Raw genomic sequence first — 19962 nt, forward strand, 5'->3', positions numbered from 1 at the left:
ACATGTCTGGAGCCTCCTATCTCCCCGACATGACCCTGCGCTCCGCCGAGGAGTCGTCTTTGCGCGGCGCGCCGCATGTGGCCGCCCGGACAATGCAAACGCTTTCAGAGCACTGCGAAGTGTTTGTCGTGCGCAGCCGATCGAGGCTCTGAAGCCAGGTGTCTGCGCGGTGATCGTGCAAGGCTCTCCGCTGGGTCCTGTCACGGTCGCTCGCCTTGACATGGCGCTGGCTGTTGCCGGGAGCACGCAGCCAAGTACTCGAACGCAGCTCACTGGCACGCCCAGCACAGCCGGCATCTCTGTCCCTCAGCCTGCATCCCCCTCTCGCGAACGCATCACGCATGCAGCGAATCAGCTAACGATCGAATGGCCAGATGGAGTTTTGTTGATGAACATCAGAGGTGTGGGGCGCGCCGCTGGGGGCGCAAGTGGGCGTGGATGGTGATGGGTGATGGCACAGGGTGATGAGGACGTGCAGTAGAACCGTATGGACGAGCGCGGCGAGGGCAGGCGGCAGAAGCAGAAGAAGAGGCGACTCTCTCTGCAGACGCTTAGGCCGAGGCGGCAGCGGCCTTCTTGCTCGTGGCAACACCGGTGCGGAAGCCGTTCTTGGCACGGCGCGGCACACCGGAAAGGTGGCGCATGCGGCCCGTGCCGGTCGCTGAGGGAGGGAGAGAGAAGTCAGCATGAGCAGCAGCAGAGGTGGCCCCGGCCGGCAGCCACGCACTCTTCCTCCGCTTGGCCTTCTGGCCCCACTCGTACGAGCGGATCTTGGCGGCCGGGTAGCCGCACGACGCGCAGGCTGCAGGGAGACGACGACAGTCAGTATGCGCATGCATGCCAGATGCGAGCGGCACGCTACGCACTCTTGTGCTGGCGGTGGAACGAGCGCTTGTTGCAGCGACGGCACAGGGTGTGCGTCTTCGTGCTGTTGGACAAGAGTCAGTCATGATGTCCGACCCGACTTGTGTACCCTGATCTCCATCGCAGCACCTGCACCGGCAGCGTGGCCTGCTCCCTCGACGGGGCCCTCGGGCACCAGCTGCCTTCTCGCTTTATGCGCCGCGAACCACCAGCATCCCAGCTCTCCACCGCTGCTTCCCCTTGCCATGCCGCCGCCAGCATGTCCATCTCTCGCGTAGCCCTGCACAGCTCGGCGGCGTGCGCGGTCGCGTCGCAGATTCCAAGCGCGGACGACAGCCAGCGACGGGCAGCCGAGCGGCGCAGTGCAGCGGCGACGAGAGGTGATGGCGCCCAGCTAGGCCAGCTATGCGGCCTCGCAGCATTGATCGAGCGCCCGAGGAGGCTGCGCCATGGCGCACAGGCGGCGAGGACGGCGGCGACTATGGCGCCGCGAGCATCGCGAAACGTGTGCGCAAAAGCTACGTCGTGCTCTGCATGGTGGGCCTCCCTTGCGCCCACCAATGCGCCCCGCAGATGCGCTGTAGCCAGTCGCCGTTCTTCCTTTCGAGCTGCGCAGCGCGGACTCCTCCGACGCCAGAAACGTTGATGGCTTCTCCATGCTACGCCAAGGTGTCCCTGTCCCCTTCCTAGCCCAGCTTCGCGCCCGCCGTTGTCTCCGCTGCGCCGCGGCGGTACTCACTGGCGCTTGCCGAAGCTGGTGGTACCCTTCGTCATCCTTGCTGCAGAACTCTGGTGTCAGAGAGCAGCGCTGTGTGGCGCACGGAAGGTGTGTGCGGTGTGTGCGGGCGGGCGTGGATACACACCTGCTTGCTTGAGGGAAGATGGGGTGGGAGCTGGAGAGCGGCCGGCTGTGCGGCGCAGGCAGCGCAGCGAAGCCGGCGAGGCAGACGCACGCAGTCGCACTCGCGTGGTGGGCGTGACACGTGACCTCTGCCGCTCGTTCCCACGGGCCGCGCCGCAGTAAGAGCCGCACGCCGCAGCCTGGCGCGCCGCGCTTATGTCAGCGCCGCCGCCGAGTCTCCGTCTCACGGCGCAGGCGGCGCTACGCCCAGCGCGGCGCTGCGCTGCCCGGCGGCCGCACCGCCGCCGGGCGCGCCTCCTCTCCTCCATCCTTCCTCCCCCTCCTCAAGAAGAATCGTGAGTGCCGCTGCTGCACGGCTGCGTGGTGTATGCATCGCACCTGTGCCACTGCTGGCCACGCATGCCGCTGCTGCGCATCGGAGCATGGCGCTCATGCTTCCACTGCGCAGAGCAACCATGGCGCCGGCACAGAAGAAGTCCAAGTCTGCGGACAACATCAACTCCAAGCTCGCGCTCGTCATGCGCTCGGGCAAGGTGCGTGCGGTCGCGCGGTGGCGCTAGTCCGCTGTGCAGAGGTTGACATGTGCGGTGCTGGCAGGTGTCGCTCGGCCTCAAGTCGGCCCTGAAGAGCATGCGCAGCGGCAAGGCCAAGCTCGTGCTCATCAGCGCCAACACGCCGCCGCTGCGCAAGAGCGAGATTGAGTACTACGCCATGCTCAGCAAGACGAGCGTGCACCACTTCCAGGGCAGCAACGTGGCGCTGGGCACTGCGGCCGGAAAGCTGTTCCGCGTGGGGTGAGTCACTTGACAGGGCGGGAGAGGCAGAGAGCAGGAGGTTGGACGGAGGAGAGTGCACGAGAGGCGAGGCACAGAGAGCGGAAGATGCTGGAGGAGACAGAGTCGGGAGAGAGACGGATGACAGGATGGGCTTGGATGACGGCGTGAGACAGGTGGTTGGGAAGGGCGCGCGCTTGGCAGAATGTCGTGTGCGCTGGCCAGAGACGCAGCATGCAGCACGAAGGGCGTAGCAGAGACGTCAGGCACAGGGGACATCGTCATGCTTCAAGCACAGCCGTCCGGCAGACAGGCGCAGCGACGTGGGAGAGACGCTGCTGCGCGGCGCACCGGCTGTCGGCGGCACCGTCGTTCGGCAATGCTGGACCGAGCTGTCACGCAAAGGGATCGCAGCGTGCTGCGCACACCAAATTGTCGCGCGCAGCAGGATAGCGACGAATTGCAGGTCATGCCGGCGCTGCTCGCTTGCGTCGGGTGCACTTCTGCGGGAAATCGTCGGCTCCCATGGCGCACTCTGTGCGCACGCATGCTGCTCGCTTTGAAGCTGCTTGTCTGTCTCGTGGCGCCATGATCGAAGCCAGCACGATGTTCGAGGCGCACATTGCTGACTCGCTGTGCCTCCTCGCAGTGTCATGACGGTCCTTGACGCCGGCGACTCGGATCTCCTCACCTCCATCTCGGCCTGATTTTCTCGCACGCAATCTGATCCTTGCTCGAGAGACTCTGCTTCGCCGTCATGCCTCGTCCCAAAAGCTTGCGCTTCACACGCCCGCCCGCTCGCCAGGGAGCCGCGGCGCCGCTGCAAGCGAGGGAGCACCACCACCGGCATGCTGTACAATTCCATCGTTGAGCCATCCTCTTCGTCATGGAGCTGCGAGCGGAGTCGGCGTGCGCGGCGTGGCGCGCCAGCCGGCAGGTGGAGCACGAAGGGGCGAAGATGAGTGGAGAGCCATGATGCGCACTCCGGACACTACCCTCGCTCTCCTGCGCGCATTGCTCTCGCTCCCGCGGCGCACGTGGGATGGGCGAGCGCTGCGACTTGCCTTGCGACTTGCCTTGCGGCTCGTTGCCAGCGAGCGCAAGCCCGAGATGCTCGGCTCCCGCCACAGTCGCAGTGATGGCATGACAGACCCTGGCATGTCGTCCTCGCCAGCCGCGCCCTGCGATCGTGTGGAGAGAACGGCCTGGCTGCACTCCTGACGCAGTCGCATGTGCGTGCGCCACCGGAACGTAGCACGGAGGCTCTCGCTGCACGGCTGGCACGGCGCTATGACGTCTGTCGGTGGTAGGATCTCGCGCTCGTGCTCGGAGGCACATGCTTCAGTGAGCTCTGAATCGTCGTCCTGACAGCTGGCGCGTGGACGAAGAATGGACGGCGTGGCGTGCTGGCACATGTGCTGGCTTGCTCGTTGAGCGCCCAGGGGCGCATACCCGCTGCTCGCGAGGTGGCGCCGTCAGCGTCAGGGAGCGGCGGGCGAGCTGCACGGCGCGGGGCGCGTGCCGGCGCCTGCATGCCGTGGAATCTGAATGTGCAGCCCAGGCACGCGCGCCACACGCACCGCCAGCGGGCACGCAGCCCAGGCAGGCGCTCGTGCTGCGGCAGACAGAGCGTCACACAGGCAGAGGGATGGCAAGATTGTGTGTCTGCTGCATTGCTGTGTAGAGGATCTAGGCGAGGGCGATGTGACACGCGCGCTGAGGCGCCAGGGACGGGAGCACAGGAGAGAGGCGGGGTGTCCGCGCGGGTAACTGAGTGGGTGCGAGGGCAGGGTGGTACGTTATGAAGACACGATTGATGCGAGAGAAAGAGGGCAGTGAGTGTGGTAGAGAACGCGGAGGCCGAGAGCATGCTGAGAGAGTGTGTGTGGGATGCAAAGCGAGTGGAGAGGTGTTTTTAGGCGCGCATGTTGTCGCACCGGCCCAGTGCTGGCCGTGTGGCCGAGGCAGGCACGGCCTGGATGAAGACGGGCTGCGCCGGCGGGGCCGGCTTGGAGGCGCGGTTCTCCTTGCCGGCGCCGAGCTTGGAGAGCGCCTTGACGCCGCCGACGCCGGCCGAGTGCTGCACGGTGGCCAGCAGCGGGTCGTGCAGCGAGTTGAGCGAGAGCGGCGTGACGGGCATGTCGCAGTCGTCGTCCTCGTCCTCGTCGCCCGAGTGCGATGGCGACGAAGCCATCGATGCCGGCGAGGCCGAGCCGGAGCGCGTCGACATGTCATCGTCGTCGTCGACGGTGGCGTTGCCGCCGCGCCGCGGCGTCGTGAAGCTGTTGCGCTCGAAGGCTGAGGTGACGGCCTGCGCCGGGAGCAAGCCATCCGAGCCAGGGCTGCTGGACAGCGTGGACGAGGCCCGCGCGGCAGCGGCCGTGTAGTAGTGGCGCACGAGCGTCGAGGCGTTGGAGAAGTGCGAGAAGCTGTACTTCTTGACGAGGATGAGGCTGAGCTCGGAGAGGTTGTCGCGCACGTAGGTGTCGATGAGCTGCGCCGCCGAGGTGACGGCGGCGTCGTCGCTGCCGAACGGGTGTGGCCGAGCCGCGGCCGACTGTCCGCAGATGTAGCGAGCGAGCATGAGTGCGCCGCCGGCGAGGTGCGACGGTGCGAGGCCGATGAAGTCGCGCTGGAAGAGCGAGAGCTCCATGAGGAAGCGTGCGACGCTCTGTGTGGCCGTCTCCTCGCGGCGCTCGAGGCAGGCGAGGCGCAGCCAGGCCTCGGGTGTCGGGAAGCCGAGGCACCAGCCGATGGTCGAGAGGACGTGGCCCTCCATTTGCGTGAAGGCCGAGTCGTCGTATGCCGAGCAGCACATCTGGCTCAGCTCGGCGACGGTGGGCACACGGTCCTTGGCGTCCTCGAACTTGGCGGCGATGAGCAGCGCCGCGCAGCCGACGAGCTGGAAGTGCCGCTTGTAGACGATGCGCTTCGACACGTAGCGGTCGACGATGTTCATCGTCAGGTAGAGCGTCTCGGGCCGCAGGCGGAACGTCTGGTGGATCTCGACGATGAAGTCGACGAGGTACGGCCGCATGAACCACTTGAGCTCCGGCTGCACGTCCATGAGCTCGACGCTGGCGAGGGTCTCGCTCTCCATGTGGTGCATGTGTGCGACGATCTCGTCGCGGTACTCGACGTCGTTGATGATCGGGCGCGACTCGGCCTTGAACGCCTCCATGCCCAGCTTGGACGCCGAGGAGGAAGCGGTCATGGTGTTGGCCGAGGCAGCGGCGGCAGCGGCGGCGGCCCGCTTGGCAGCAGCGGCAGCGGCGACGGCGACGGCGGCGGCGGCGTTGTGCTTGCTGCGCGGCGAGATGGCGCGCGTCGAGGCCGACGAGATGCTCTTGCTCATGGTGCGCGACGACGACGCCGACGAGGAGCTGGCGGCGGTGCTCGTCATGCTCGAGCTGCTGCTCATCTGGCTGCTGCTGCCCGACGACGAGCCGATGGAGTCGGAGCGGCGGCGGCGCGTCTGCAGGCGCGACGTCGAGGCCGAGGTGCTCATGGAAGGCATGCTGCGGGTGATGAGGTGGAGGGCGGAGTGAGAGGGACGGCGCCGAGGAGTGGCGGCGCGAAGAGAAGGCTGTGAAGGAGAAGGAGACGCAGAGGCGGCAAGTAAGGAGAGTGGTGAACGAGTGTGTGGGTGCGTGCAGGCGAAGCGAGAAGGAGAGACGGGTGGCGCGAGGGCGGAGGAGAAGAGTGGAGAGAAGGGAGTGGAGAGGGATGAGGAGAGAGTCAGCGGCGGGCAGGAAGGCAAGGCTCCGGGGCTTATGAGGCGGGCGGCGCCATCTGCTGTGCGGCGGCAGGGCGAGTGGCGCACTGCATGCGCATGTGCCCGGAGAGGCCAACGGGCGGCTCGTTGAGATGGAGCGGAGGACGCCCGACAAGGCTCGACAGGCGCACGGGCAGGCAGCGGAGAGGCACGCACCATGGGAGCGGCACGGCGTGCGGCGCGGCCGGGCAGGCGGCACGGCTGGCGCGCGTCTGGCGCGGAGGCGGCGGGAGGGGCGGCGTCGTCAGGGTGCACTGGCGCTGGGCCGGCGCCGGTGTTGCTCTGCGGCGAAAGTGTTGATCTTGCGGGCGCAGCAGGCGCTGCGGCACGCGTGCGCAGACGCAGGGGCATGTGCCCGGGCGCTGTGGCTGCAGCCAGAATGTGACGGGCACAGGCACGCACGGCGAGCAGCGCAGCACAGACGTCAGAGCCGGCGCCGTGGCGGGTGCGCAGGGCAGCAAGCAGGTGGGCAGCACGGCGGCAGCGGCGGCACCGCGCGAATAAGCATGGGCGGCGAGGGCGCAACGGACCGTCCGTTGGGATGCGTCCATACGGGCGTGCAGCCGCAGCGCCAGGGGGCGGGCAGGCGCAGGAGCAGCGGAGCGGCGGCGAGGGCCAGGCATGATGCGCGCACGGCGGATCGGCGATGCATGCACGCATGCCAGAGCGGCAGCCAGCGAGGGCGTGCCGGTGCGGCGCACAGCAAGAGAAGACGACCCGGCACGGCACACGCAGCGCAGCAGCACAGCAGCAAGCGGCACAGCAGCGAGCGCAAGAGCAAGCCGCGAATCATCCGAACGCGCGCAGGACCACGAGACGAGCCCGGACGACGAGATGGCCGACGGCAAGGCGCGGCACGGAGGTCGCGACCACGGGCGTCGGCATGACGCAGCAGGCGCGAGCCGTCAAGGGGAATAGGCACGAGATGCAGATGCCGTGCAGCGTCAAGCACGGACGCGGGAGAGATGCACGAGCCGCGCAGACGGAGCAGCAGCGCCCGCGTCCGCATCATGATCGGAGCGCAGCGAGGCAAGGAGCGTGACGGCACGGGCACGGGCAAAGGGGCGCGCACGGACGGACGGCGTCAGAAGGCGCGGCCGAGGGCGGAGCCATGCATCGATGCGCATGCAGGACAGGATGGAAGCAGAGGAAGGGGGCAGCACAGGAGGAGGGAAACTTGAGTCAGCGCAGTGGACGGACGGCGGCGCGCGCTGCATGCCGGCGCCCGGACGGGCGAAGAGCGCAGGCGCAGCGTCCTGCCCCATCTGGCTGCTGTCACACTGGACTCACGCTCAGGCCGGGGCCGGTGCTCGAGAGCGCAGACGGGCAGAGGCAGCTCGCCGCAGGTGCAGCACGCCGGCGCTAGGAGGTGCGGCTGTGGCGTCGGGCGCCGGCGGCGAGGGGGCGGGTCAGCGCAGGGCAGGGCGGAGGCCGGCGTGAGCTGCACGCATCGCAGGCGGACCCGGCGCACCAGCGCTGCGGCACGCGGCACAGCAGCAGCGCACAGCGGCCGTTGCGCTGTTTGTCGCCAGCTGCGAGCGCGAGGATGCCGGGGCGATCAGGCACGAAGGACGAGCCCAGGAGCGAGCAGGGGCCGGGCACGGGCAAAGCGCGTCGGAGGCAAGGAGGTGCGGCGCGGAGTATTCGGCTTGTAGTCGGCGCGGCTGGGTTGTAGTGCGCGGTTACAAGCTTTTGTAGTCGCGGTGCACACTGCCCAGGTGCCTGGATGCCGCACGCGCAGACCAACACTTCGCCGCGCGCCGCGGACACTGGCGGCGTGCCCCAGGGGTGCGCGCGCCAGGGCAGCGCCACCGCCCCGTGCAGCGTGTGACTTCAGGGTGCAGCGGCGCTCGCTGTGATCACACGCCGGGCGCCAACCTCCTCCTTCGCAGCACAGGCATCGCAGCACCGCTGCGGCGAGGCAGCGCATCCCACACGCCCGCCGCGCTCCCCGAGCCCCTTGCTCGCGCGCTCAGCCACGCGGCGCGCACCTGGCGCCCGCAGGAGGTCGTGCGACCGCGTCCGTCCCACAGGCCTCGTCGCCTGACAGGGCCCGCGGCCAGGCGGCTTCCACGCACGCATGCCGCCGGCGCCGCCGCCCTCGCAATCGCTTAGAGCGCACACGTGGGACGGCGCTACGCAGCACGCATGCCGGGCGGAGGCACGCCTTATGCGCAAATAGAGCGGCACGGCGCACGGCCCAGCCGCTCTGGACAGCGAGCGCAAAGCACAGCACCCGCCAGGCCCACGTGAGCAGGCGCTGGCCTTGGCTGCGGGAGCGGTGCAAGAAGCTCCACTTGCAGCCAACGGCCGTCCCGCAGGCTGCTCGCTCCCACCACCACCTCGAGGCTCGGCGCTGCTGGAGCCCGCACTACAAGAGCGAGGCGCCGTGGCCGCGCCCGCCCGAGGCAACCACATCTTCCTGCCCCGGCCACCCCTCTGCACCAGTCCGAGCCGGCACTCACGCGAGCGACGGAGCACAGGCGTGGAGGCGCAGCGTGGACGAGCGCGTGTGAGTCGATCGATCAGCAGGTGAGGTGGTGCAATAAGATAGGTACGGTCAAGGGAGGGCGCGCGAGGTCGGATGGGAGCTGGGAGTGCGAGTGGAACGGCCTTCGCGGTGCGCAGGGTATATGAGGCAGCCGAGGCGCTCGAGGCGCGAGTACACCTCTCCCGGTCGTCCCACAGCAGCAGGCGGCTGGCCGGCCGTGCTCTGCCACGCCATGTGCTGCTGCAGAGGAAGCAATCTCGCGTGCACGGGCTGCTGCGTGACAGGATCAAGGGTCAGGGCAAAGGAAGGTGATGCAGTGCGAGGATGCGCAGGATGCAGTATGCCGCCGGTTCGGGACGCTTGAGCACGAAATCTATGCTATGATCGACGGCCCTCCTAGCCTGCAGCGGCACCGACGGGCTCGCCGAAGGCCGAAGGCGGTGCGGCGCGCGCAGTGGCTGGCACCTGCGCGGCCGCGTGCGTGGCGCTCGGAGCTGCAGAGCTCAGCTCGGCCGGCGCCTCTGCTGCTGCGGACAAGTGTTGCTCTCGCTCGCCTTCGTTCCGCGTCAAGTGTCCGGCTGCGGGCAGGACACCAAGACATGCCGCTGCTGCTGTCCCGCTCCAGACTGACTGCTCCGCGAAGGGTGCGTGCGTGCCGCTGCGCTGCGCTGTCGCCGCACGGGGCGCAACCAACACTTTTCATCAAAGCGCATAAACGAGCGGAGTGCCGCCGGATGCCGCTCTAGTCTCGCGTGCTCTCTTCGCGCCGCAGCACGAGAGCAACACAAAGGCAGCCAGAGAGGCCTTGACTCCCTTTGTGCCAAAGCCCGCGAGCCCTTGTCATGGACGTCGCTCCACGCAGAGACAGGCACCCTGCACTGCTCGCCCTTGTAACTAGGGCCTGCCATGCAGGCCTGCCCGACGATGGCGACATGCTGCAGCAAGCCTGCGCTAGGACGTACGCGCTGCACTCGTCTGCAGGTCGATGTGCAGCCTGCAGCGCTTTGTTTGGATCGAGAGAGGAGGCGCTCCTCGCGGTCCTCGCAAGGAGCCAGCCCTGGCCGAGCCCGCACTGTCGCGGCGGAGTCTGAGCATCAGAGAGGAGACAGCCGCGGTGGCGTGTGAGGCTCTGCGCTAAGAGGAGGGCCTCCGCCGCGCTCTGTCGCAGTCGGCACGATGGCGTCGGCGGGCGCAGCAGCGGGCGGTGAAAGGGCGAAGGCTGGGCGAAGGCTGCGCTGCACCTGGACGCGGCTGCGCCGAGGCGCCACGGTCTTGCGGCTCCGCGGGCCTACGGCAGCGGGACGCGCCGGATGATCGGCGGCGTGCAGCGGCAGCAGGCGCCGAGCGCGGCTAAAGAAGGCGCCTCGCTGCAGCTGCTGCGCCCTCCGCAGACATCACATGGCCCCTCCCGCGTGGCTCTGCGTTGCGCCTCGCCAAGCGGCTGGCGCTGCAGCAAGTCTGGTGCTGGCCCTCCGGGCTCACTCTGAGCGGTATCTACTCCCGCCGGCGCGCGGCGTCGGCCCGCACGCAGGCTGCCCGGCGCAGGTGACGAGAAAGAGGGTGCGACGTGGCGCAGCGCACGCAGCCTCGGCGCCCGCTGTTCTGTGAGGGCCGCCTTCGCGGACACCCGCGGGGATCCTGGTTCACCACTTGACTCCCTGACGCCTCCTCAGAGGAGGTGGCGTGGCCGTCGATCAGGTACCCGCCACTCAGTTCCAGCGCGGCCGATAAAGAGCGCACTGTGATGTGAGAATTGTGAGAGCAGCCCTGCTCCTCGCGGCCAGGCTCCTTTGCTGACAGCTCCTCGGCCTGTGCGGGCTTCGGCTCCGACGCTGTGCGCCAAGAAAGGTGCTCATCGTCGGTTGGCAACGGCCGCGGATGTGCTGCAGCTGCGAGCGACCGATGAGGCACAGCGGCCGGGTCAGACCCTGATTGGGTGCTTCCGAAGGTCTCTCGAGCTTCTGTCCTCGATCGCACGGCATACAAGACCTGGCTGCACCCTGGCAGAGGGCAGAGCGACGCTGCGCACGAAATAGTCGATTACGCTTGCAAGCCTCTGTTCCGCCTACGCGTTCCTTGCTGCGGCAAGCGCCGGAGGTGGGGCCCGCGGGTCCAGCGAGCTCGATGAGATCACATGCACACGTGGGCCGCGCCCTCGTTCACAGCACAAACAGCGCCAGGTGCGCACCACGACGTCGAGAGGAACAGTTGTATTTCAGTTTCGTATTAGCGATGCGGGAGAGGGCGCGAGGGGAGGGAATGGGGACAGGGGCGCGGAGCTCAAGTGTGGGCCGGTCGTGGCGGAGCGACGACGAGGCGCCAGAGCGACGGAGGGAACGACGACGGTCCTGCGACTGCCAGCCCGAGCTGGCCGACGAGGGCTCGACGAGTGCAGGCACGACTGTTGCGCGCGATGAGGATCGGCGGCGAGGCCGTAGCAGACTTGCGCCGGCCGCTGGCCTCGCTGGCGTCGAGAGAGATTAGTGAGAGAGGCAGTGAGGTAGCACGCGCGGGCTGGTGGACGAGGAGCAGAGCCGATGGACGAATCGAGAGAGGACGCAACTGCTGCCGATGCTGACGGCTGTCAGCACCGGTCGCAGGCGCCGAGGTTTTGTTTGAGGGTTCGGGAAGACGGTGACGAGGCCGGACGAGGTGCTTTAGGCGATGCGCAGCTTCCACCAGTTGGAGTCCTCCGCGAGCGAGGCCGAGGGCACGCCGCCGCGCGGCGCATCGATGTAGACGGACGTGGCCGTCGGGTACACCATGCCGTCGAAGCCGCGCACGAAGATGAGCGGCAGCGGCGCGATGTCCTGCTGCGAGCTGTCCTGCTGCTGCGCCTGCGTCGAGGCGTACGGCGCGACGAGCTTGCCTGCTGGGCTGGAGCTCTGGTGCTCCATGCCGTCGGCGTGAGAGAGCTCCTCGGCGCCCGCGTCCAGGGGAGCCGGCGGCGGAGGCAGCGGCGCGCCATCGTCGTGCTGCTGGTGCTGGTGCCCCTCTACGTGGTCGACTGAGCCGTGGTGCTGGCCAGCCGATGCCGACTGGGCGAGCTCGGGGCTCTTGATGCGTCTGGCCGCCGCCGCAATGTCCAGCAAGGACGGCAGGCGAACTGCAATGTCGACGTGCGTGGTGGCCTGGCCGGCCTGCGCCTGCGAGACGATGTGCGGCGCGCTGACGACGTCAAAGGCCAGCGGGCCGACGTCGCCCAGCCACACCTCGTGCATCGCCTGGCGCGACGGAGCGCCCTCGGCGCCGGGAAGCGTATAGTACAGATCCTGCATGCGCGCCGTGAGGATGTTGTGCTCCGCATCGTACGACGGCGCGGACTTGAGCAGCGGAATGGGCGTAATCGGCAGGTTGGACGGCGGCAGCGGCTGCTGCAGCGGCTGCAGGTTCTGCGCCGCGTCGACCTCGCTGTTGGCCTCGATGAAGCTGAACTCGGATTGGTCTGCAGCGCATCACTGTCAGCAAGACATCGCAGCGCGCATTGGGACTGCAGCTAGTACTCACGGACCATGACGACCGACCAGCAGAGCGTGTCGTCGACCGCATCGATGTCGACTTCTTCGGCAAAAGGTCCGCTGCCAACCTTGTTCTCGCGCGTGCTCTTGCTGGGCGTGGCGTAGGTAGCCGACGTCGACTGCATCGGCGCCGACGGGCCGGGCGCGGCGGGGCCAGGCGCCGGAGAGCGCGAGTCCGCTCGCGGGGCGGGCGCGGGCGCGTGGCTTGGCGACAGCTGGGCCGGTGCGGCTTCGGGCGCAGCCACCTCTTCCGCGCCACCGTAGGGAGCAGGCGCGTGCATGTCTGCGGAGGGCTCGGCCATCTGCTCGTCCTGCACGTGCTCCGCCGGCGGCGCGGCATCGTGTGCGTGCGCCGCGTCGGCGTGCTCCATCTTGGCCGCCTCGTCGAGCTCGGCCTGCTGCTGCGCCTGCTGTGCCAGCTGCGCCTGCTGCGCGAGCTGCATCTGGTCCTCTTCGATCTGCTCTTGCGTGCGAGGCATGTGCGCTGCCGCGAAGGCGACAGTGCGCGAGCCGTCCTTGTTCTCGTCGACCCAGCCGGCGGCGGCCCACATGGACGACGTCGACGACTTCCAGCCCTCGGCGCGACGCTCGGGGATCGTCGAGCAGAGGTACGTGCGCTCTGCGGCCGGCAGCCGCAGCGCAATGAGCGACGGGTCGGTGCTGCTGATGCGCATGACGTATTGCGGCAGGATGCGCAGCAGCGCGATCTTCTGCATCTGGCTCACGGGACCGGCGTTGGTAGGCAGGCTCACGGTGCTGGCTGCCGATGCGCCGGCGGCGTCGGGAGCATCGGCGGCGCTGCGCGGCACGCCTGCCACGCGCACGTCCGTCTGGCCGCGAGCCGTGAGGCGGAAAGTGGCGCTCGGCGAACGCGAGGCAGCGCCATCGGGCAGGCCGCCGGCGGTGATGTCGGTGCTGAGCTCGACCTTGCCCTTGTCGACGCGGCACACGAGCAGCGGGTCCGACGACAGACCGCTCTCATCCGTGAGGATGACAATCTGGCCGTACATGACGGGCTCGCCGGCGAACGTCGGCGCCTTGATGGGCCGGCCCACAACCTCCATGCGCAGCGGGGCCCAGCCCTCCATCTTGGCAGTCAGGCGGCCGGAGCCCTCCTCCTGCGTGCTCTCCATGCCGAGGAAGCGCGTGCGCACCGTCTGGCTGTTGACGCGGTTGTAGAGGCACACCAGGCTGTTGCTCACGACGGTGCTCGAGTTGTTGCGCGACTTGGCGCTCTTGCGCGCCGGCTTGCTGATCACGCTGATGGCACCAGACACGATGCTCGCCCACGGCCGCGCCGCGTAGCCGACGGAGGCCTCGTAGCCGCCGAGCGAGCCGGCGGAGGGCGAGATCGGGTACATGTTGGTGTGCGCGAGCGACGTGCCGGGCGGTGTGAGCAGCTCGACCTGCAGGCGGAACGTCTTGTGTGCACCGTCGCTGCGCATGTCGCCGCCGACGTGCAGGCCATTGAAGTACGCCTCGTGCGCAGTCACGTTGCCGGCGCGGAGCAGGCCAACCTGCTCGGCCACGTTAGAAGGAGGTGCAGCACCGCCGGCAACGCCGTTGGCGTCAGCAGCCGGTGCGGGCGCAGCAGCGTTCTGCTGTCCGGCGCCGGTGACGCGCATCAGAATGCGGTGGCCCGAGGCTGGCGAGCGCGCCGAGCCCTGCGGAGGCGCGACGGCGCCGTTGTTGGCCACGTACGAGCGGATCGGCGCGCCGCGGAACGTCACGCACGGCGGCGGACACAGGAAGCGCTTCTCCGAGCCGTACGACTTCTGAGCCACGGCCGCGTGGCTGATGCGCACCGTTGTCGCGAGGGGCACGGCAGCACGCGGCGCCTCGGTCTCCCAGCCGGCAGCCGCGGGCGCTTCTGCGGCGTGGAGCTGAGCAGCCATGTGCGCGCGGATCAGACGAGCAGTGGCCGCGCGGCGGTCCTCAGTGGTCATGGTCTGTGCGACGAGCGCTCCGCGCGAAGGCGGCGGCGGCAGCGGGCGGAAGGGCGCAAGAGAGCGGTCGCCCTCTCCAGATCCTTCCGCAGGGCCGAAGCCAGGCATGTGCTGCTGCGCGTACGGCGAAGCGCGGTCGGCCGGGTATCGCGGGTGCGCCTCGGTGAGCACCGACGGCGCACGGCTGGTGTACGGCGACGCAGCCGGGCCGACGTCGGGCCACTCGCTCTTGCGCTTGCCGAGCACCTTTTCGGCGCTGCTGCCGCGCTGCCGCTGCTCGCCGGAGCGTGCGTCGAAGGGCATGTCGTCGCGGGCGCTGCGCGGGCGCCAGCCGTCGGTGCCGTCCTGCTGCTGCTGCTGCGCGGCCTCGTCCTCGTAGCGACGGGTCAGGCTGGCAAAGCTGGGCAGGCGAGGGCTCGACGTCGCCGTGGCCGTGCCGTGAACGCTGCCCGGCAGCGAGCCGGGCGCGCCGGCGGCGGCGCGCTGACGGTCGCTGCTCGAGCGGCCCATGCCGGGTCCTGTCTCGCCGAGTGAGCGGCGCGGCGAGGGTGCACGGTGCGGAGGATACGCACCGCCGCCATTGGCATAGCCGTTCGCGTGAGGGCTGCCCGAGCGCGACGAGACAGCAGACGAGCCGCCAGGCGCCGAACCAGGGTGACCGCCGTGCGCGGCAGCAGCGTGCTCCGGCGACGCGGCCGACGCGTCGCTGCCGGCACGCATGAGCGAGGCAAGGAAGGTGTCGGTGCGCGATGACGGCGGCAGCGCGGGCGCGTAGCCGGGCGACGCGCCGTGCTGCGGCGGCGAGCGCTCCTGCACCGTGGGCGAGTAGGTGCGCGGCTCGGCGATGCCGTGGCCGGGCGGCGAGGCGGACGAGTTGCGCATCGGCGGCACGAGGCTGGTGCGCGGCTGCACGCCGGGCACGGGCGGCGGCGACGGCGGCATCAGCGGCTGGCCAGCGCCGTCGTCGCTGGCACGCGCCTGGGCGCGCAGGCGCGCCTCGCTGGCATCGCCGTCGAGCGCGAGCGACGGGCGGTCCGGGCTCATCCACGCGGGCCGCTCAGACATGGCGGCGCGCTCCGGCGTGTGTGCGCGCGGCGAGGCGTGCGGGTGGGCGGATGCGTGTGCGTGCGAAAGAGACGGCGAGACCGACGCGCTGGACGACTGCAGCAGGGCCATGCGAGGTCGCAGAGCCGCGAGCGAGGGACTGACACGCCGCGCAACGAGGGCGTAGCCGGCGAGCGGGGCAGAAGGAAGAGGGAGTGTGGGTGCGCGACGCCGCGGCAGACGCGGAGCGGCGTGGGAGACGGCGAGACGCGGACGCGCAGACACGTCCGTGCGACAGCGAGAGGCCGGCCTGGCGGTGAAGCGAGCTGCGGCGGCGACACGTGTCAGCGAGGGTGGTGAATGGAGGCGACGCAGCAAGTGCCAGGCCAGCGCCGCAGCGGGCCGTGCTGCTGCCTGCGACGACGCGGAGCAGGCGCGCCGGCGACGCGTCGGCCGGGCAGCGGCGGAGTTGCTGCCCGCCAGCCAGCGTGGCAGCGGATTGCCGACGCCGCAGCAGAGACGGCCGCAGCGGTGTGCACGGTGCGGCACTCACGTGTGCTGCGCAACGGGCTGCTCTGCGGCGGTGCAGAAGAGACGGGCGAAGGAGAAGGCAGAGGCAATCGGCAGGAAGGGATGGGAGCGGGTGCGAAGAAGGCGCGGCGTGGGCGGGGGGGCTGATGGCAGGTGGGAGCGGGGACGGCCTCGGGGGCGCGCGGCGGCGGCGCGGCCTCGCACGCGCTCTTTGCCGTGCTGCAGCGCTGGGAGCAGGCGCAGACGCTGGCGCCGTGCGAGACCGACGGCGACCCGGCGCGCCAGCTGTCACAGGCTAGCAGGCAGCCAAGATGCGGTCGCGGGGGCAGGCAGGCGCGCCGCCAGTGTGCGACATGCCGCGCCCGGCAGCATGCGCGATGCGGCAGCGGGCCAGCACAGCAGCAGCACCAGAGCGGCAGGCAGGCCGCCAGCGACGCCGCGCCCAGCGCCAAAGCGGCACCTCATCGGGGTGCGTCTGCGGGCCCGGGGCCGCGTTTTGCGTGCGGGCCTGGCGGGCGAAGGAGCAGCGCTCCGATGCTCCTCGCTGCCGCTGCCTCGGCTTCTCTGCGCCTCTTCGTCGTCCAGCAGCGTCAGCGTGGGACGGAGCCGAGACCGCCCTCCTCACGCTGCAGCGTGGCTTCATCGACGGCGGCGCTGTGCTCCGACGGTGCGCTGCTGTGGGTGCTGACACGGCAGCGGTGCAGGGACAGCGGCAGAGCCGCAGCATGCCGCTGCTGCCGCTCTGGTGCTGCGTGTCCCCAACAAGGCCTCTGCAGGCAGCCTGCAGCCCGCTGCACCTCCGTGCCGGCGCTCCGAGGAGGCGTGGCGCTGCCGCATGCCGGATTTCCGCTCGCTGCGGCAAACGCCGTCGAGAGACGAGGATGGAGGAAGGCAGTCAGTGCGGCGAGATCGCGGCCTCCTCTGCCGCTGCTCCCTCCAGCTGCGAGCCATGCCTTGCTCGCGGCCTGCGGCTCGCCGGCAGCAGCGCCTCTTGGTGATTTGGCGCGCGTGGCCAATCAACTCGCCGGGGCCGCAGAGCACTCTCGCGTCTGTTCTGCAAATCAAATTGGCCTTCGCCCCCCTCCGCTGGCAGAGGCAGCGCCTGCCGGAGCCGGGATAGACTTCACTTTCGCAGCAGGAGGTGCGCCGTCCGCGATGGGAGAGCGGAATGAGGAAGCCCCTCGTGCTGCGGCAGAGCTCGCCCTCTCCGCGAGCGCACAGGTGGCTGGCGCTGGCTGGAGTGTCCGCCAATCGAAGGCTGCCTCGATGCGCCTCCCTCATCCTGGCGGGTGCAGCTGCATGCGTGTGATGACCGAGGCCCTGCGCCGTTCGCAGATGCAGGAGCAGCGCCCATCGCCCACGCGCTGCAGCGGGAGAGACGCAGAGGCGTGCACCTGAGCGTGGGACACGGCGCCTGCGCCTGCGTCCACGTCTCGCAGCAGCATGCCCCTCTCCCGCACCGCTCGCTGCCGTGCGCTGCGCTCGCGTTGGTGCGGTGCCGCAGCGGCATGTCCCGTGCCGCGGCGTGGATCGGGTGCGGCAAGTCGGCCTGTGCTGCGGCGCTGCTGCCTGCGGAAGCTGAAGGAGGCGGCATACGGACGTCGCGATGCGGCGCAACGCTGCAGAGGCACGACGAAGGTGTGGCTGAGGCGTGCGTCGCGGCCACCGCTCCGCCCGTCAGCAGCATCAGCATGCAGCGCAGCAGCGTCTAGAGCGAAGCTTGCCGCGGCAAATACCCCCTGCTGCTGCTTCGTGCGTCGGAGCATGCGCCGTTGGACCCTCAGCCAGCAGGCCACTCGTGCCATCATGCCGGCAAGGGGCTGAGGAAGCGTGCAGCGTGCAGCGCCAGCGGGGCAGATGCAGGCGCCGTGGAGGAAGGGCGATCGCGGATGCATCCGCGCCTTTGCCTTGAACGCAGCGTCTTTGCTCGCCATCGACGACACTTGTCGCCTGCACGGCTGCAGAAGCGATGCGTCCAGCCGAGCAGTGGACGGCGAAGGGTACGGCGGATGCGGCTGCGGACAGATGCAGCGATGGCGAGCGTGCGTGCGACTGCGGCACTCGTGCAGCTCGGGCCTCGGCTCCGAGTTGGGCTGAGTTCGCCATCCAGGCACGCTGAGCTTGCCCCCGCCAAGTTCACGCGGGAGCAGCGCAAGGCGGAGAGCGCAAGTGCCCGAGGCGGAGGAGGGTACGGCCGCCGCTCTGCTTGCTGCGTCTGCGTGGTGCTGCGGCAGCCGCTCACTCCGCACCGAGCGTGGCCCGGGGCGGCGGAGGGTGTCGAGGTCACGGCGCATGGTCGTGGAAGCTTCCTGGCGCCGACGAGAACCAGCATTGAACCTGCCGGCGGCTCATCGAGGAGCCGACTGCGGTGTGGCGCTCGCTTGTCAGAAGCATAGCAGTCTGAGCGCTGATGGCGCTTGAGCAGAGGTGGCTCATTCCAATGGTGGCCAAGCTGCGTTGCAGTCCCACTCCGCGAGCGCTCATGGCATCCCCTCGATTAGTGTCGCTCCGGCACGCCACGCAGGCCTGAGTCGGTTGCATGCCTGTGGCTGAGCTGAGCTGATGATGCTCGCAGCGCTGAAGTGGCCTCGATGTAAAGGCGTACCAAGGGCGGGCAGCGCAGACCCATGCTGACACGACCTGGCGGCTCCTGGTGTGGTCGGAATTCCGCTCCCATGCGTCGCGTGCGTTCGTTGGCTGTGCTGAGTACGAACAGACGTAAGCCACTTCGAAGCATGACTGGCTTGTGCGGCTGCAAGACCATGGACACGGCCGCCAGACCAACAGCAGTGCTTGCAGGGAGCGCTGCGAGAATGTGGCCGCGAGGCCCTGATGAATCGAGAGGGAGCCGGAGAGTTACTCCGGCGGAACCAGATGCTGCACCCCAATGCACAGGACGCAGCTGCATCGCTTGCAGCGGCTCCTCGTTTGCTGCAGCAGCCGCTCCGGCGGCAGAGAGCGAGACAGCGAGAGAGAGGCAGATGCAGAGCGAGGCAGCGTGCAGGGCGAGGCAGAGCGAGAGCAAAGCAGAGCACAGATCCCGCTAGGCACGTCGCGCAGATGCAGACGCGGCGGCGGCTCCGGGCGCGCCGTTCGGCTCCGAGGCGTTCCGCGAGGCTGGGCCCGCTGGGGTCCACGCTCGTCGTCGACTCCGCCGCTGCCGCACCGCCGCACACTTCTCGTGGCCCGGCATGCGGCTGCGGGCGTGTGAATCGGCAGCAGGTCTCAGCACGGCACGAGTGCCGAGCGGGTGGCGCAGCGGCGGCAGGCATCATCCCCTGTAGTCCTTCTCGATGGGTGCGGCAGATCACACAGCTTTGGCAGCGGGAGGAGGCGCTGCTGCGATGGGAGCAGCCGCAGAGGTGGACCAACGTCGAGCGTGCGGAGGAAAAGGCGGCATGAGCGCAGACAGCGCGCAGATGCATGAGAGCAGCCGCCGCCACGTGCGAGCGCGGGAGCAGAGCGCTCACAGCATCAGCGCCAGGTGCCTTCCGCCGGCCGGTGCGGGCTGCTCGCAGCAGAGACAGTCGACGCAAGGTGGTTCGGCAGCAGACGTCGACCGGACGCGGCCAACTCATGCGTTCTCTCTGCTCACCTCAGCCGCGCAGCGCTCAGCATCCAGAGGACGCAGCGACGCTAAGCCCTTCCGACGGATGCCGGCGTGCGGCCATGCACGCACCTCACCCGACGCCGAGATGCAGCTGTTGGTGCGTCCTTGGCCGCAGGAGGCGAGCTCGCCGGGCCCGCTCTGCTCGCCGTCGCCGTTGCAAGCGCCGCAGTGCGGAGGCCGGGCGCGGCAAAATGCACGCGCTATGCTTGGCGGCCGGCCATCGGGAAGCCTCGTTGCCGAGCTTGCAGCTCGACTCACCAGCGTCACGAGCAGCAGCAGTGAAACAGAATTAGGAATGCGGGTGCTCTGAGGATGGCGCGGCGACACGGCATGAGGAGGAGGGCTGCCGGCCTCGCGGGGCGCGAGCGCTGGGCGCAGCCCGTACCGCGCTCTCCTTGACGTGGAGGACCCCGACGTGACCTGTGCTGACAGAAGCAGGCGTGCGAGAGAGTAGCTGGACCGAGCAGCATCGCCAACGAGATTGGCGTCGCTGCCTCAGAGGCCGGGATGAGGGTAGGAGGGCAAGGACCGTCGGCGCTCCCACGGCC

The 19962-nt window shown here is 69.3% G+C and overlaps 7 protein-coding genes across 7 annotated transcripts; 2 read left to right on the top strand and 5 right to left on the bottom strand.

Annotated features, from left to right (window-relative positions):
* Positions 1–566: 566 nt before the first annotated feature.
* On the bottom strand, positions 567–939 carry FA09DRAFT_287643 (hypothetical protein; the record flags this gene model as incomplete). The annotated part of the gene is made up of 3 exons (XM_025739922.1): positions 567–661; positions 728–802; positions 867–939. Coding segments are annotated over 3 exons (243 nt in total), but the record flags the coding sequence as incomplete, so codon positions are not given.
* A 1242-nt stretch (positions 940–2181) lies between these two features.
* On the top strand, positions 2182–2524 carry FA09DRAFT_301982 (L30e-like protein; the record flags this gene model as incomplete). The annotated part of the gene is made up of 2 exons (XM_025740387.1): positions 2182–2259; positions 2324–2524. 2 exons carry the CDS (start codon positions 2182–2184, stop codon positions 2522–2524), a joined length of 279 nt encoding a protein of 92 aa, XP_025595482.1.
* Positions 2525–3139: 615 nt separating this feature from the next.
* FA09DRAFT_154052 (hypothetical protein) lies at positions 3140–3934 on the bottom strand. Its single transcript, XM_025739205.1, has one exon. The coding sequence runs from the start codon at positions 3835–3837 to the stop codon at positions 3187–3189; it is 651 nt and encodes a 216-aa protein (XP_025595483.1). The 5' UTR covers positions 3838–3934; the 3' UTR covers positions 3140–3186.
* A 948-nt stretch (positions 3935–4882) lies between these two features.
* Positions 4883–5650, bottom strand: FA09DRAFT_284103 (hypothetical protein; the record flags this gene model as incomplete). The annotated part of the gene is made up of 1 exon (XM_025739863.1): positions 4883–5650. A coding segment is annotated over one exon (768 nt), but the record flags the coding sequence as incomplete, so codon positions are not given.
* Positions 5651–10962: 5312 nt separating this feature from the next.
* On the bottom strand, positions 10963–16269 carry FA09DRAFT_347215 (hypothetical protein; the record flags this gene model as incomplete). The annotated part of the gene is made up of 4 exons (XM_025744798.1): positions 10963–12210; positions 12273–15599; positions 15827–16099; positions 16158–16269. 4 exons carry the CDS (start codon positions 16267–16269, stop codon positions 11423–11425), a joined length of 4500 nt encoding a protein of 1499 aa, XP_025595485.1. The 3' UTR covers positions 10963–11422.
* A 1930-nt stretch (positions 16270–18199) lies between these two features.
* On the bottom strand, positions 18200–18786 carry FA09DRAFT_154149 (hypothetical protein). Its single transcript, XM_025739206.1, has one exon. The coding sequence runs from the start codon at positions 18710–18712 to the stop codon at positions 18302–18304; it is 411 nt and encodes a 136-aa protein (XP_025595486.1). The 5' UTR covers positions 18713–18786; the 3' UTR covers positions 18200–18301.
* Positions 18787–19058: 272 nt separating this feature from the next.
* On the top strand, positions 19059–19919 carry FA09DRAFT_154151 (hypothetical protein). Its single transcript, XM_025739207.1, has one exon. It carries the CDS (start codon positions 19098–19100, stop codon positions 19722–19724), a length of 627 nt encoding a protein of 208 aa, XP_025595487.1. The 5' UTR covers positions 19059–19097; the 3' UTR covers positions 19725–19919.
* The last annotated feature ends 43 nt before the right edge of the window (positions 19920–19962 follow it).

Source organism: Tilletiopsis washingtonensis (assembly GCF_003144115.1).
Source record: "Tilletiopsis washingtonensis strain MCA 4186 unplaced genomic scaffold FA09scaffold_24, whole genome shotgun sequence".
NCBI classification, from domain to species: Eukaryota; Fungi; Basidiomycota; class Exobasidiomycetes; order Entylomatales; genus Tilletiopsis; species Tilletiopsis washingtonensis.

Excerpts from the sequence above, each read along its gene's own strand:
- FA09DRAFT_154052 (XM_025739205.1), bottom strand. The coding sequence starts at position 3,837 with ATGTGCCTCCGAGCACGAGCGCGAGATCCTACCACCGACAGACGTCAT.
- FA09DRAFT_154149 (XM_025739206.1), bottom strand. The coding sequence starts at position 18,712 with ATGCAGCTGCGTCCTGTGCATTGGGGTGCAGCATCTGGTTCCGCCGGA.
- FA09DRAFT_154151 (XM_025739207.1), top strand. The coding sequence starts at position 19,098 with ATGGGTGCGGCAGATCACACAGCTTTGGCAGCGGGAGGAGGCGCTGCT.